A 14,296-nucleotide genomic window follows, 5' to 3' on the forward strand; every position below is an offset into this window, starting at 1 on the left:
CTTTAATAGGCACTTTTTCTTGCCTCCAGGCTAATATGCAAGCCTTCTCCTCCTTATTCATGTGTGCATGACCCATATTTAGGGAATATATAAAGAATTAAAAGGCAAGAAGTGCTCCAGTCCAAATACTGGGATCTTGGGGGCAGAGCAAATCAAAGCAATAAATTTTCCGTTTGCTGTCTGGGTCAGCACTGAGTTCTGAGGCACACACCTCCCACACACACTACCACAGGAGAGTTGCCAGATATCACCTGCCAACTCTAGCTCAAACTATAGGGCGGTGTAACGACCCGAGTGGGCCGTTATGCAGGTTCTTTAACATACTCAGGACGGGGCTGTCTTGACTGACGGCAGATGCAACAAACAAAGGAGGGGAAAACAACAAAAACAATATAATGAGCTCAATATTAATTTATTCACAATATTTAAGTGAGTCAGGTCTGGTAAAAAGATAAAAACCATAAATACAAGAAAAAACCAAAAGGCAGCACTAAACAAAATCAAGTTAAAATAAACAAAAAAAAATAGCTTTAAAAAAAAGGCAAAAATAAACAACAGCAGGCAGAAAAAAAAAATACCAAACATACGTCCTCCATCGGGTCACCAAGACAGCCCTCAGCTGCAAACAGGGACAAGACCCCACAAACCACAATACCCGATGGAGACATCAGGACAGCCTCACGCTGTCATCAAAGATGAGCAGCTCGTGGTCACACGACTACTCATGGTCACACTCCACCTCTCTGACGTGCTCCACTAATTTGCTGCTCAAACTCGACCAACGCCGACTCAAAAAACTGCCTGCTGCTGCCACAGCCGCTACCTTCGCTGCCCTACCAGACCCCCGACTGGCGAAAGAAAACGGCAGCTCACCGACGAGAACATCAAACAAAAAAACTTGAAGGTAAGGAGGCAGCAATCCACAAAAGGAACGAGCGGGAACCAGCAGTTCCGCAAAACCATCACTAACGTGACACCTCCCACCTAAAAGAAAAAAAAAAAAAAGATTTTTTTTTTTACACTCATGATCCTCCAATGCCGTAACAACCCCGCCAGCCAAAACAGAGCCATCCTGTCACAGTCGCCATTGTAACGACCCTGGGCCGTTATGCAGGTTCTTTAACATACTCAGGAGGGGGCTGTCTTGACTGACGGCAGATGCAAACAAACAAGGAGGAAAACAACAAAAACAATATAATGAGCTCAAAAATTAATTTATTTACAATATTTAAGTGAGTCAGGTCTGGTAAAAGATAAAACCATAAATACAAGAAAAACCAAAAGGCAGCACTAAACAAAATCAAGTTAAAAAAAAAAAAAAAAAGCTTTAAAAAAAGGCAAAAATAAACAACAGCAGGCAGAAAAAAAAACCAAACATACGTCCTCCATCGGGTCACCAAGACAGCCCCTCAGCTGCACAACAGGACAAGACCCCACAAACCACAATACCCGATGGAGACATCAGGACAGCCTCACGCTGTCATCAAAGATGAGCAGCTCGTGGTCACACGACTACTCATGGTCACACTCCACCTCTACGACGTGCTCCACTTCATCCAATTGCTGCTCAAAACTCGACCAACGTCGACTCCAAAAACTATGCTGCTGCTGCCACGCCGCTACCTTAGCTGCCCTACCAGACCCGACTGGCGAAAAGAAAACGCAGCTCACCGACGAGAACATCAAAACAAAAAACTTGAAGGTAAGGAGGCAGCAATCCACAAAAGGGAACGAAGCGGGGAACCAGCAGTTCCCGCAAAACCATCACTAACGTTTAAATGCAAATAGATTTTGGACATCTAAACAGTGGATTCTTATAGGTCTGATTTCTATTTGCGGTGGCGGTGTATATATATGTGTATATATATGTGTGTATATATATATATATATATATATATATATATATATATATATATATATATATATATATATATATATATATATATATATATATATATATATATATATGAACGTCTTTACTGTAATACTACAGTATAATATGAAGTGAAGATAAAAAGGCCCATAAAACACTATTTGAACGTTGCAACCATATATTTCAGGCACTTCCTTCTGTGCCCCTGTTCACTGGTAAAATATGGACAGATGAAATGTTACAAGGGTATATATACAAAGCATATATAGGTGTGGCATTAAGTCTCCGATGGTATGCAGGTGACCGTTTCCTAAGAAGGAGGAGAATAAACAATTCCCTAGTGGTTTTTGGCCTCAATAACGCTCGTTTGGCGACGATTCTGGTGGTCATGTTTCCTTTAACACCTTCTTCAGAAGCGGTCTGAGGATTAAAGCGTCGATGTCGAACGATTTCCAATGTCCTCCTGACAAGTTCATATTGTTGGTTTGATTGATGATAGCAGATTCCGGCATCTTTCTTTTGTACGGACAGCTACTTTTGAAAACCAGCTCCGCCCCGCGCTCCAGTTTAAGGAATGGCCTGTATCTCTGATATGTAGGAAAATCCCCGAACTCTCCGAAGCATAACGTACCGATCTTTTGTGTTCTGTTATTCTTTGCGAGAGCGATCTGCCTGTCTCCCCCAACGTAAATGTCATTACAACTGTTGCACAGTACCTTGTAAACTCAGGCTTCTTCCCCTTGTTATTTAAGTATACGTTAATGAGCGAGCTCCCGATGGATTTGGGATAATGGAAAATAAAAGGATTGTTAGACCTAAGTTCTTCAGTGGCTTTTTGGATGTTTTCGTCGTACGGAAGCTTTATTTTGTTGTTAAAATCTATTTGTCTGTTGTGAGTGGGACCTCTATAGTATATTTTATTCGCTTTGTTAATAGCCCTCACGATAATCCACCACACATTACATTACATGTAATACAGTACAGTAACACTAAGATTAAAAAAAAAAATCAAGATTGTTACTGTACTCACCACAAAAGAAGTTGAAGTAAAACTTGAATGAAGATGTAGATGGGTACCACTTTTGCTGCTAGTAAAAATGATGAAGATGAAGTGATGACGACTTTTGCACTGTGCAGTCCCAATGATTGTATTTACGTCTCTTCAGGCGGCCAGTACTCCATTCCTGGGGCACCACTTCCACTTCTTCGTGGTTTCGAAGGTGTAACCATAGTAACGCGCAGGAACGGCTCTTTTGCGGGCTGCAAACATTGTGGTGGCAGTTGCTGCCAGCTGCTTCTTTCGGGTTGAAGGGGCCATGACGTCATCCCGACCATGTTGCAGGTGAACTGATCGAACCATATCGTGCGTCCCATTCCTGCATGCGCGATTTCTTAACCAGGTTGCAGGGCCTGGCGAGCCATTCAAAGTCAAAAGCCAGTTTGGGTGGCTTCTGTTTCTTGCTGTGCCCGCTATTGCATTTCGCCCGACTTAGGTCAACTCTTGAGGTCTTTGTCAGTTAGCAGCTGGGGTGGCGGTCCTGAAAAGTTCGTCGATGTCACCATGGTCATGTCTGCAAAGCCCTCTCAAGGATCGCAGCCAACTGCACAGCTTTCTGTACTGCTGAGTGTTGGATTTTGGCGAGTGTAAATCCTTTGTTGTCGTAAACAACCTTGGGCCTAACTTCTTCAGCTGGCGTTAATGGTGGAGCTTCATTTCTTCAGTGCCTTGTGGATATTTTGGGCGCGTAGCAATTGTGTACTGCCGCCAGTATGCCTTCAGTTGAATCGTCGTCTTCTTGGGCAACATCCACAGGAAACAACCAGGTTCGCCAGGGCATTCCCTTGTGTATAGGGCCTTGAATGCCCTGATAACCCCTGGTCCACTGGCTGAATAAGTGATATCGTGTTGGGAGGAAGGAACTCAACCTAACCCCTGAATACGACAGATCAGTAGTACGGCCACCAGCATTATCCATAATGAGAAAGGACTTTGAATGGCATGCCCTTTTCTGCTAAAACACCTTCACTTGCGGATAAAACACTGGTGGAACCAGTCAGAAGTCAACATCTTCATATCAGGCCTTTGGATTGTGCATCAATGTACGGGTAGCAGATCCTTGTTTTTTTTTTTTAAAGCCTTGGGTTTTTAGACTTGTAAATAAGTCCTGGCTTTAATAAAAATCCACTGTAGCATTACCACACATCACAAAGGTCTGGGATCCTTGTATGCTTCAAAGCCAAGCTTTGCTTCCTCTTTGAACAACAAAATTATGAGGGGTTCTTTTTCCAAAACAAGCCCGTCTCATCATATTAAAACTAGTTCGGGCTGATATCCACCTTCAGAGATAATCTTCTTGAGTTTCATTGACTTATGTTTCAGCGGCGACTGTGTCAGCGGCAACCTCGCCAAGCAAAGGAAGCGCTTTTGAGACCGTGGCGTTCTGAAACTTTTACAGACCACCTTTCATAGCAGAAAATTGCAGTTTCTTGCGTGGTGAATGACTGGACGTCCCTGGTTGCAGATCTTCTACATCTTCTTCATCTTCTGCTTCTTCGTGGTTGCCACTGTCGTCCTCTGGTTCCTTAGCGGTGAAGGTCTTGTACAGGCTCCTAGCCTTTGTTTGGATAATGTTCGTACCCAAGGCTATGTTCTTCTTTCAGCAGTCGGCTATCCATACAGCCAAAGCAGCTTCCATACGGACAATCATTTCATTACGAGCCGTAACCACTCTCTTCGCCAACTTGTTAAAGGTGATGGCAGCTGTCTTCCTAATCTTCGCCTCGTCCTTGTAGATGTAGCGAATGGTGGGTTCGTTCACGTCAAAATGGCGGGCTACAGCCGTGAACTTTCTCCCTTCCTTCAACATATCGAGAAATTTCACCTTTTCAACGATCGTCATCATTCTTTGATGGTGTTTAGGCTCAGTATCAGCCTTTGAAAGAAAGCAGCAGCGCGCAGGGAGCCATTGCAGGGTGAAAATTGAAGCAAAGTTCAACAAAAAACCACAAAAAAATCACACAGCACGCTTAAAGTAAACCGTTTGGCGGCTTGACCGAAGTGGCGCAAAGAGAGACAGGAGTGCTGCGGGTTCTGAGTATCCAGTCTAAGCACCAATCACAGACCCGATTAGAAACCAGGAAAGCTGTGATTTGTCGTCTCCCCTACCATGCACCAATCACAGCCCGTGTTACAACGCACCTTAGTCACGGAGATGGCACGCTATGTTTCCCAACAATGGAACCGCAGCGGTGTATGGGCATCACTTCGATGGTTCTTTTTTTTTTTTTTTGTCATAGGGTTACAAGTGCAAAATTGTTTTTTTGCTATTTTATGCTTGTTTGTTGTTCTTAGACTAGAAATACTATTTATTAAATATTTTAATGGATTTAATGAGAATTTTAGATTGCTCATATATTGCGATTTTCTAGAATTTTCAGAAAATCCATGATATATTTTCCATTAATATATATTAAGAACTCTTCTGAAGTCATGAATTCAAGATAATCAATTGCAGAAGTAGGGATCACTGTGTGTGTGTATATATATATATATATATATATATATATATATATATATATATATATATATATATATATTATATCTCAGGTGCTGTTAGTGACTTGGGCCTCCAACAGATTCTGCCCATGGGTAATACAGTATAAGTAAACACAATGAGGATCATATGAGAACAATGTCAAAGATATATATATATATATATATATATATATATATATATATATATATATATATATATATATATATATATATATATATATATATATATATATATATATAAAAAGAGGGTCTTAAACTTTCAATTATCAACACAATTATATCAGCCTGGTAGGGCGGTGTATCTTGGCATATCAGGAACACAGGAAAACATCTACTTGGTAAATGACAATGACACCACTCCTGGAAGCAAAATAATTCCAGATGTGACTACTAATAAGGTGATATCTCACTTAGGATGAGTTAATACACAAGTAAATTGGACTGCATTACTCTAATCACTTCTAATAAGGGAATGGCATTGCTCTATGCACTTCTAGCAAGGGACACACTCACACTGATAAATACACTGTTGCAAGGTCAAAGGAAAAGGGACTGAATTAAATCATGAATTGGGAGAGAGATACTGAGTTAGAGAACAAGTTACACTGGCTTAGAACTAACCCTCAAGTCACAGGACGTACTGTACTTTGCTTCTTTGTGATGCTTAGATAGAAGATTCCACAGGCGTGGTAGACCTCAACTATCTTGGGACTATGTCTAGCTCAAAGGTTAAAGCTCTCTAAGTGTAGGAAATAAGTGCCTAGCCTGGCACGTGGCTCAATGCTTCAGATAGGCATAGCCTTCAGCAGACACAAGCAGCCTGACTGACAACTCCCGTCGTCTTGCCCTTTTTGTAGCAGAAAACTGTGCTGCAGGCATGGCTTATGGCGACAGATACGAGTGTACCTGCACATTAATGAAAGATCTTTCGCCAGTACTTGAAAATACAAAAGGGGGTTAATGAGGTTTGGGCTTGGCTAGGAAGGAACAGTTATCTTTTCCAGGTGTTTTCCCTGGTGACTTGTTAAGTCCAACCCTTGAAAGAGGGCAACAAGACACCCCCAAAAATTCCCTGTCACTACATATACTCTGGCTATACCTATCCCCCTAGGCAAATGGAAAATTTTCTGAATTACTGAAGGACTAAGCGATATAGCAGCATAAAATCATAAAATTATATATATATATATATATATATATATATATATATAATATATATATATATATATATATATATATATATAACTATATATATAATATATATATTATATATATATTGTATGCACCTCTTATATTATTTGTCTTTCATTCTCTACTTGTGCTGTGTTTTAATCTATTCCTAGAATAATTTCTATACAAAACTTACAAAACATATGCACTGCAAATACTAGTGATGGTTCTGTGCAGTTAAAAACATGTTTTAAATTAAGACCTAGTCAAAAGTAAAGGTGTATGTGCATTGCCTGTGGCTTGTGTGTTTTGCTGATAAGCTTTTTTCCTGTTAACTATTTTTCCAATTATCTATTATATATATATATATATATATATATATATATATATATATATATATATATATATATATATATATATATATATATATATATATATATATAATTCTATATTTATATACATAAATATATATACAAACATATAAAACTTACTTTAATAATAAAAAGATGCTTAGGCTTTATATACAATTTCTGGAGTTTGCAAGAGAGATGACATATAAACTTTCCATGATTCTTTATTCTGAAAAGACATACTGCTTGTCACTGATGGTGATGATCTCTGCAACTCTGCACTCTAAACAATTAAGAAAGAAGGAAAAGATAAATTTCTATGACTGCCCTGTTCACTGCCTTTGATATAACATACTACAATTTCAAACATTGAAGAAGTTTCTGAACATCACAACACTTTACCCCTTACAGCTTGTAACAGAAAACATTAACACCAGCATTAGCCTTAAAGTTGGGAGCTAGTGTGTACATTTTATAAACCTGTAATTGGGACAGGGTAACTTAACAGCTGTTAGGTCCTAAGGTGCTGACAGGAACAAAGTTGACTAGCAGTTGGACCTGTAAATTAAATGTAATTGTCACTGGGATTAATGATTGGATGGGAAATGGACCATTAATCACCCTGCCTGATCACCATCCCCCTCTCTCGTCTTCCCCTCAAACTCTGTTGTTGCAACATAATCACATCCAACAACAGTTTATTCTAAGTAGTTTAACTGGATATCCGACACTTAAACCCAAAACAATCTATCAAGACTAATAATGAATGAATGATAAAAAATCCTATTCAAAGTCATACCATCATTCTCAAAAACAAGCAACATATTACGCTAGAATGTGTCCATTCTAGGTAAACCGATTTATCATCTTACACCTAGGTCCCTCTTTTTCCTCTTATAGTATATATTTATTCTTGTCCAACTCAAGGTTCTTCAATAACACCAGCCCGGCTCAGGAAGCTGTGTCCATTTGTAAGATCCCTTCCCAAGAAACACATGGATCTTAAGATATTCCAAGTACTGTATTAGAATGGCAAATCTGAGAAACCAACTTCAAATTCAAAATGTTCAATACAGAATTCCTGATACCTGTATTTAAGAACATATGTGCATATTTTCCAAATCAGATTGTGTAAACCCTTAAATACAAAAGTGTCTTGCTTGTTTGTTCATGGAGAAGCTAGTACTAATAGTCTTCGAGGGGCGATTACAGTTTCATATGCTGTGGGTTTCTGTCTGCTGATTTCCTAGCCGTGACCCACCACCAGGTGGCAGTGGGTACTGGCTAAAGAATCGGCGGACGAATACAAAAAGATGCAGACCTAACCTGACAAAACCGACCTAACCCCGAAAACTTTGCCCCCCCTGGACCCCCAAAGGCGTGCCCTTACCAACCTAACCGGGAGGGGAGAATGGCCGATATTGGTGGCTCCATTCTTCTTCATTTTGGCGCTGGGACACTTGCTTTTGGCGGGATCTGGACAACTGGAACTGGGGAACAGGACCTCCGTGGAACTGACCAATCGTTTGGATGCGGCGTCCTGTGATTGTTGTGATTGCGAAATGGAGCCACATTTTGACGGAGTGTTGAATCGGCTCTATTTAAGGGATATGCGTTTAATTAATAAAGCTTTAGCCATGCTTGATGAGGGACAGCGGTGCCTTCATCACACTTGCCACAAGTCCCGCCGAAGTCATAAGTGAGCAACTTTTCATTAGGTAAACCAGCAATGACCGCTCTTCATGATACAAAACACCTAAATCCATAAGGGTCACTGGATTCTTAGCTGCAAATTCAGCGACTGGGTTGGATACGACACGGACATAGCCATGTTGGCAACTCTTGAACTCGGACGAGACTGAGGCGGGTCGCCAGGGCAAGGCGGGTCTCGAGAACGCGTCGGGTCGGTCGGCGGGACTCAAGCATTTGGTCGTTGGTCGTCAACTGTTTGGGTGGAACTACTTACCTTGGCGGAGATATCTCGGCACGGCAGAATGAGTTAGGCGGCCCAGCATACGAAACTGTAATCTACCCGTCTTCGAGTTTAGTTTTGCAACCGTTTTGTGGATTATAGTTTGTTAATTCAGTAAGCATGACTAATTAGTCAGGGAGAGGTTAACTATATCCCTTTGGTATAGCTAGCTTTTGTTCAGAAAGCAGTGTTGGGTGCCACTTATGCAGGTAAACATGTCTAATTATTTGGAGCCATTGCAGAACAATGGATCATAGTTTAATCAGCAAAAAATTTTCCGAGAAACCTCCAATATGTATTGCCATTTTTTGATGCCGTTCAACTGAAATGGCATTATGAAAAGTAGTGATACAGATTTTTGGTCTTGGCCCAAATTCTATTCTTAATAAAAGGGAGAACGTAGTTCAATATGTCAAAATTCAAAAACTATAAAAAATCTAATTTGAAAATTGTACAGTTGGCACTGTAGAAATAATTTTGGGAGAGCTGTCCCATTGTTCTGCATTCTTACCAGTGCAAGAATGCAGATTGGTGGGTCTTAGTTTCCACTGGACACATGGTCAGGTATTGACTAAAATCTAACCAAAGGTCATCTTGACCTAACCTGACCTAGGATACCATGCCCTGACCTGGCTGAGGGGCTTTCACACACTGAGGCTTACCCAAGTAACAATGGACATTGGACAAGAGGACTGCCTGGGCTACCCCTTAATGGTAGTAGGCAAAAATCCTAATTGTTTTATCTTACTAATCAACAAACAACAAATGAACTTTTTTACCTTATTCAAAATTACTGACATTGAAATTGTCTGGTTCCAACCTCTTTTTATCCTTCTTCAGGAATTTGGAGTTGATTGTGAAAGGGCTAGACTCAGGTTGTATTGTATTTGGCCAAGACAAGAAAATGTTTGGCAGGCAGTGTTGGGTGGCTCTTGAACAGATGAAAATGTTTATTCCAGAAATGTCCCCTCCCCCCCTAAAAAAGAAAAAAATGTTTCATTTACTGTTTCTGGATAAAATCAAGTTTATGAGTAAGGAGGTGGTGGTACCTGAGTTTCTATGGCCTTGAATTTGTCACATTTTGAAACAGTAAAAAAAAAATAAAAATAAAAATAAAAAATAAAAAACATCACATGCTTCCATTTTGGAGGCTGGGTTTAAATTTTCCGTGATTAGGTAACTGGGCAATCAGGGCATCACAGTAAAGAGTAAGGTGCTGTGTAACAAGGTTCATGTCAATCTAGGAAAATTTACCAATTGCTTTTTTCATTTAGAAATGATGGAAAGGATATATAGCCATGACCCATCATTCCGTAATCTAATCAAATATTTCCAGATTTACCATATTTTAGACAGAACACCTTTCATATACAATTTCAAAATAAAATAAAGTATATGGGTAAATAGGGGATAGTACCTAAGAGTTTCTAAAGCACTGAATTCATCACATCTTGAAACAGTAACAGGAAACACTCACATCATGTGCTCCTATTCTGGAGGTTGGAGCAGGAAAGAATGGCTGAATCTGGAACACAGTGCAGGTATTATGCGTAGGCAAATGAATCATATTGTTCCAATTGGTTAGAGGAAAAAAATAAAAATAAAAAAAATTTAAGCCTAGGGCATGACCTACAGGGATTGGTCATATGGCTCTAGATGGGTTTTAATTTACTGCAACCAGGATGCTACAGTATGTCCATCTTAAGAACTAAGGGAAAGATGTGTTGCAAGACACCATTCACATCAACTAGGAACTTTTTACTTTCCAGCATAAAATTGGCAATCAACAAATTGGCAAACTGAGTTCTTTTCTGGATGGTTCCAAACATATTGAAAACTTTAATTCTATTGTATCTTCTGCCTGGAGGCGATGGAAAAATATAGCCTGACCCATCGTTCTGCACTCAATCCTGATTAGTTCTTTCTTCAATGTAACTGAGTGTACTCTACAGTACAGTACTGAATTTGCTTATTTTGGTTTTTGCTCTATTTTACAACACCATTTCAGTGTTGATAGTTTATTTGCTACTTTTTACCTGAATTTTTGTTGTATTTACACCACTAGTGTCACCCTACATATTGTGTTTTTTTAATAGGCTTGTGACCTGCTTGCTCAAGTAAGATGAAGCAGGAAGTGTATCTTCTTAGTGATCTTAGCCTAACCTTGGTTAGCCTATGAAAACAATTTTAAAATATACAAAATCCAAAGAAATAAAAAGTACTGTATACATAATTGAATATCTAATGTGTGTACTAAACACAAAGCAATAAAAAATACAAAACTTCCAAAAATAAAATGTTTCATGAAGTACCTTTATCACATAGACTAGCCCACCTAAACTACTATTCAAGATCAAAATAATGACTGTATCATGAAACACAAACAATCCATAGGTAGTGAAGTAATGTATGTACAAATGCATATACCATTAATGCTGTGTAATAACAATAAAAAAACAAAATGTTCAAACCACAATAGATGTTTGACAGTGTACACTGGACTACTCTGTTATTCAAATTTTTGTGATGAAATATCTCTAATGTACATACGGTACGTACAACAGATGGTATTGTAATTGAACCATATACAATTCTACTAAACTTACTATTGAGTAACTAATGTATAAATTAAGCTACACTCATACACTAAAACTAAAGGGGCTGTAGCATACAGCTATGCCTCTCTCTCTCTCTCATATAATACACTGTACAGACTCTTTCATGGACACCTGTAAAAAAATTTAAAATACAATTTTAAAAATACAAAAATACTACAAAATTTTTACTATGACCTCAGACCTACTACACTGGGCTAAACGACTGCACCTATACACATCACTCAATACTGGAGTTGCAATGCCAAGCACAAGGTGCAGGAAAATTTACGTTTACTTACGAAGTGCTGCTATGTAAAACTGATGGATCAAGTTCAAGAAATACGAGATGTCTTTATATATAAAAAAAAAAAATAAAAAAAAAAAAATAAAAACTGCAAAAGATGTTCTGAATTTATTCTAAAATTAATGAGCTTTCTTTAAAGAAAAATATTATTTTATGTTAGCATGAAAAAAATTAGGATAATACAAACCATTTAAAATGAATCTGTAGGTATACTGTAATACTTTTTATCAACACTGGACTACTCTTATATAACATACCCGTTTTTGTACTATAAAACAAAACACTGTTTTTCATGCTACGCATGTGTCTTCTGTTACTCTGTGTAGGGGGGTGATGTGCAAAGGCTGGTGACAGAACTTGCATCTTGTGCTGCAATCCACAATGTGGTGATGCTGATAAGTTTTGTCACACTTGTGAAAGGGTAACAACCTGTGTTTGCCTCTCATGTAAAATATGTTACATCTCTATTATTTGTGATCCAACTTTAATAATTTTTCCTTACAAATTATTTCTTAGTCATTGCAGATATAACTGAAAATGTCACAAGCAATAAATGTGAAAGGCAAGGGACCTGAACTGAGCGTAATCTCAGGGAAGATGATGCTGATCACGATGGGGTGAATGTTGGTGCCTCTATCTCAGCAAGTGAACAATACATCTTGTCATTTATTCAGTTAAAAGTGTAAGAAAAACTTCTCAAGGCTTTGTTTGAGGATGAAACTGAAATTAAAATGAGTGAGTATAAATTGAAAGAGTCTGAAGATTAGCATAGAGAAAATGAGCGAGAGGGAAGGGAGGAGTGAAAGTAATGGTGATGATGATTATATGAGTAAACAGTCAGTTACTTATGCAAAACATTACAAATCTTTAATCAATTTGTATTTTTCACAACTTACAAACCTGAGGCCTTTACATTGGGAAAATTCTCCTGCCCAGCTGGAATACCGGCTATTCTGCATAATACAATCAAGGCATGGCAGAGTAATACAGTGTCATCCAGTGGGGCCAACAAGTGGGCAGTCTCATCTCACTTGCCCCCTGCTTGCCTCCAAGAATCTCTTGATGCAGCCAGTGATCTTCTAGCCCAGGGAAAACTGGATGAGAGGTGGTGGAGGTGGGCCATTAATGTAAGGGCCTCAGGTTTGTATGTTAGGAAAATTACAAATTAATTAAAAATTTGTGATTTGTTCCCATACAAATACAAACCTTCAGCCTTGACATTGGAAGACTTACTTATTGGTGTGAGGAAAAGTAAGTAATGACCGACTTTAGGTCCAGCTCAACTGGGCTCACTTCCTGACCATTGTTAGAGTATAGGAAGGAGTTGAAAACTTCTGACTAAGAGGAGAAAAAGTTTTCCTAGTAGCCAGACATCCGGGCTTTTGACATAAAGAGCATAAGATTCCACAGTGTGCCAAGAAGAACAGGAGGATTTGTATCTATTGTAAAACCCACAATAGGTTTACTATTTTGATCTATGAAGAAGTACAGGCAGTCCCGGTTTCGAAGACGTTCGAGGATTCTGCGCTTTTCAAATATATTCATCAGAAATTATTTCCTGGCTTACGACGCATGTTCGGGGGTTACGAACGCCGATCCGACAGAAGAAATATGGCCCCAAAATGGCAGAATAATCATAATTTGAAGGTTTTTATGTAAAACTCAATAATAATGCAGTTTACATCGTTTTCAATGCACCCAGAGCATTAAAATGTAAGGTTTTCTTATGATTTTTGACGATTTTCGACGATGTTCCGGCTTACGACGATTTCAGGTTAAAAAAACGGAACCCCGTCCCGACCCGCCTGTACTCTGTTTAAAGAGGGCAGAATAGCATTGTTTCTATTTCTGAGATTAGCTCACTGTATGAAAAGTAAAAATAAAAAAGATGTCCACTTCACCTGTATCTAGAGAGATCCTTGCTGAAGATTGTCCTCTTTGCTGCTTGCTGGGAACGGAGAAGGAAAAGGAGAAGGTAATGAAAACATTCAACACAATCACCCTTTCTTCCACACCAACATCCAAACTAGACACAATCTGCCCACAAGCAGCACTGGTAAGTTAGGCAACTTATTGGGCAGCCACCACCGGACCCAAGGAAAAAGTGTCCAAGGACCTATGAGTGACATACTTCAGGTAAAAAGAGGTAAAGGTGGTCTGATGATTCCACATAACAGCCGTCAAAACTCTTTGAACAGATACATTCTTCTTAAAAGGGATGGAAGGGTCGAGATTGGACATCATGAGCCCTAAGTTGTAATGGGGTTTCAATGACATAAGAAGCAAATGCACTTCTGATCACCTCCCGTAGCCAGAAGGAGATGACATTCTTGGACACTTCCTTCTTGTTCCAGCCAGTACAAACAAAAGCCTTTGAAACCCAGATCTGAGGTACCGAGGCCTTTTTAGATAGTAGCATAGTGCCTGAACTGGACATATGAGCATTTCACTAGGATCATTACCAACAAAATCTA

The 14,296-nt window shown here is 39.1% G+C and overlaps 1 protein-coding gene across 1 annotated transcript in view; it reads right to left on the reverse strand.

The window, feature by feature from the left end:
• Positions 1 to 7,101: 7,101 nt before the first annotated feature.
• LOC136826050 (polyamine-modulated factor 1-binding protein 1-like) overlaps positions 7,102 to 14,296 on the reverse strand; it is an 86,075-nt gene continuing 78,880 nt past the window's right edge. Inside the window, exon 10 of the mRNA XM_067082942.1 lies at positions 7,102 to 7,234. Within this exon, the coding sequence (XP_066939043.1) occupies positions 7,110 to 7,234 (125 nt within the window). The 3' untranslated portion in view covers positions 7,102 to 7,109. The remainder of the gene's footprint in view (positions 7,235 to 14,296) is intronic.

Source organism: Macrobrachium rosenbergii, chromosome 3 (genome assembly GCF_040412425.1).
Source record: "Macrobrachium rosenbergii isolate ZJJX-2024 chromosome 3, ASM4041242v1, whole genome shotgun sequence".
NCBI lineage: Eukaryota > Metazoa > Arthropoda > Malacostraca > Decapoda > Palaemonidae > Macrobrachium > Macrobrachium rosenbergii.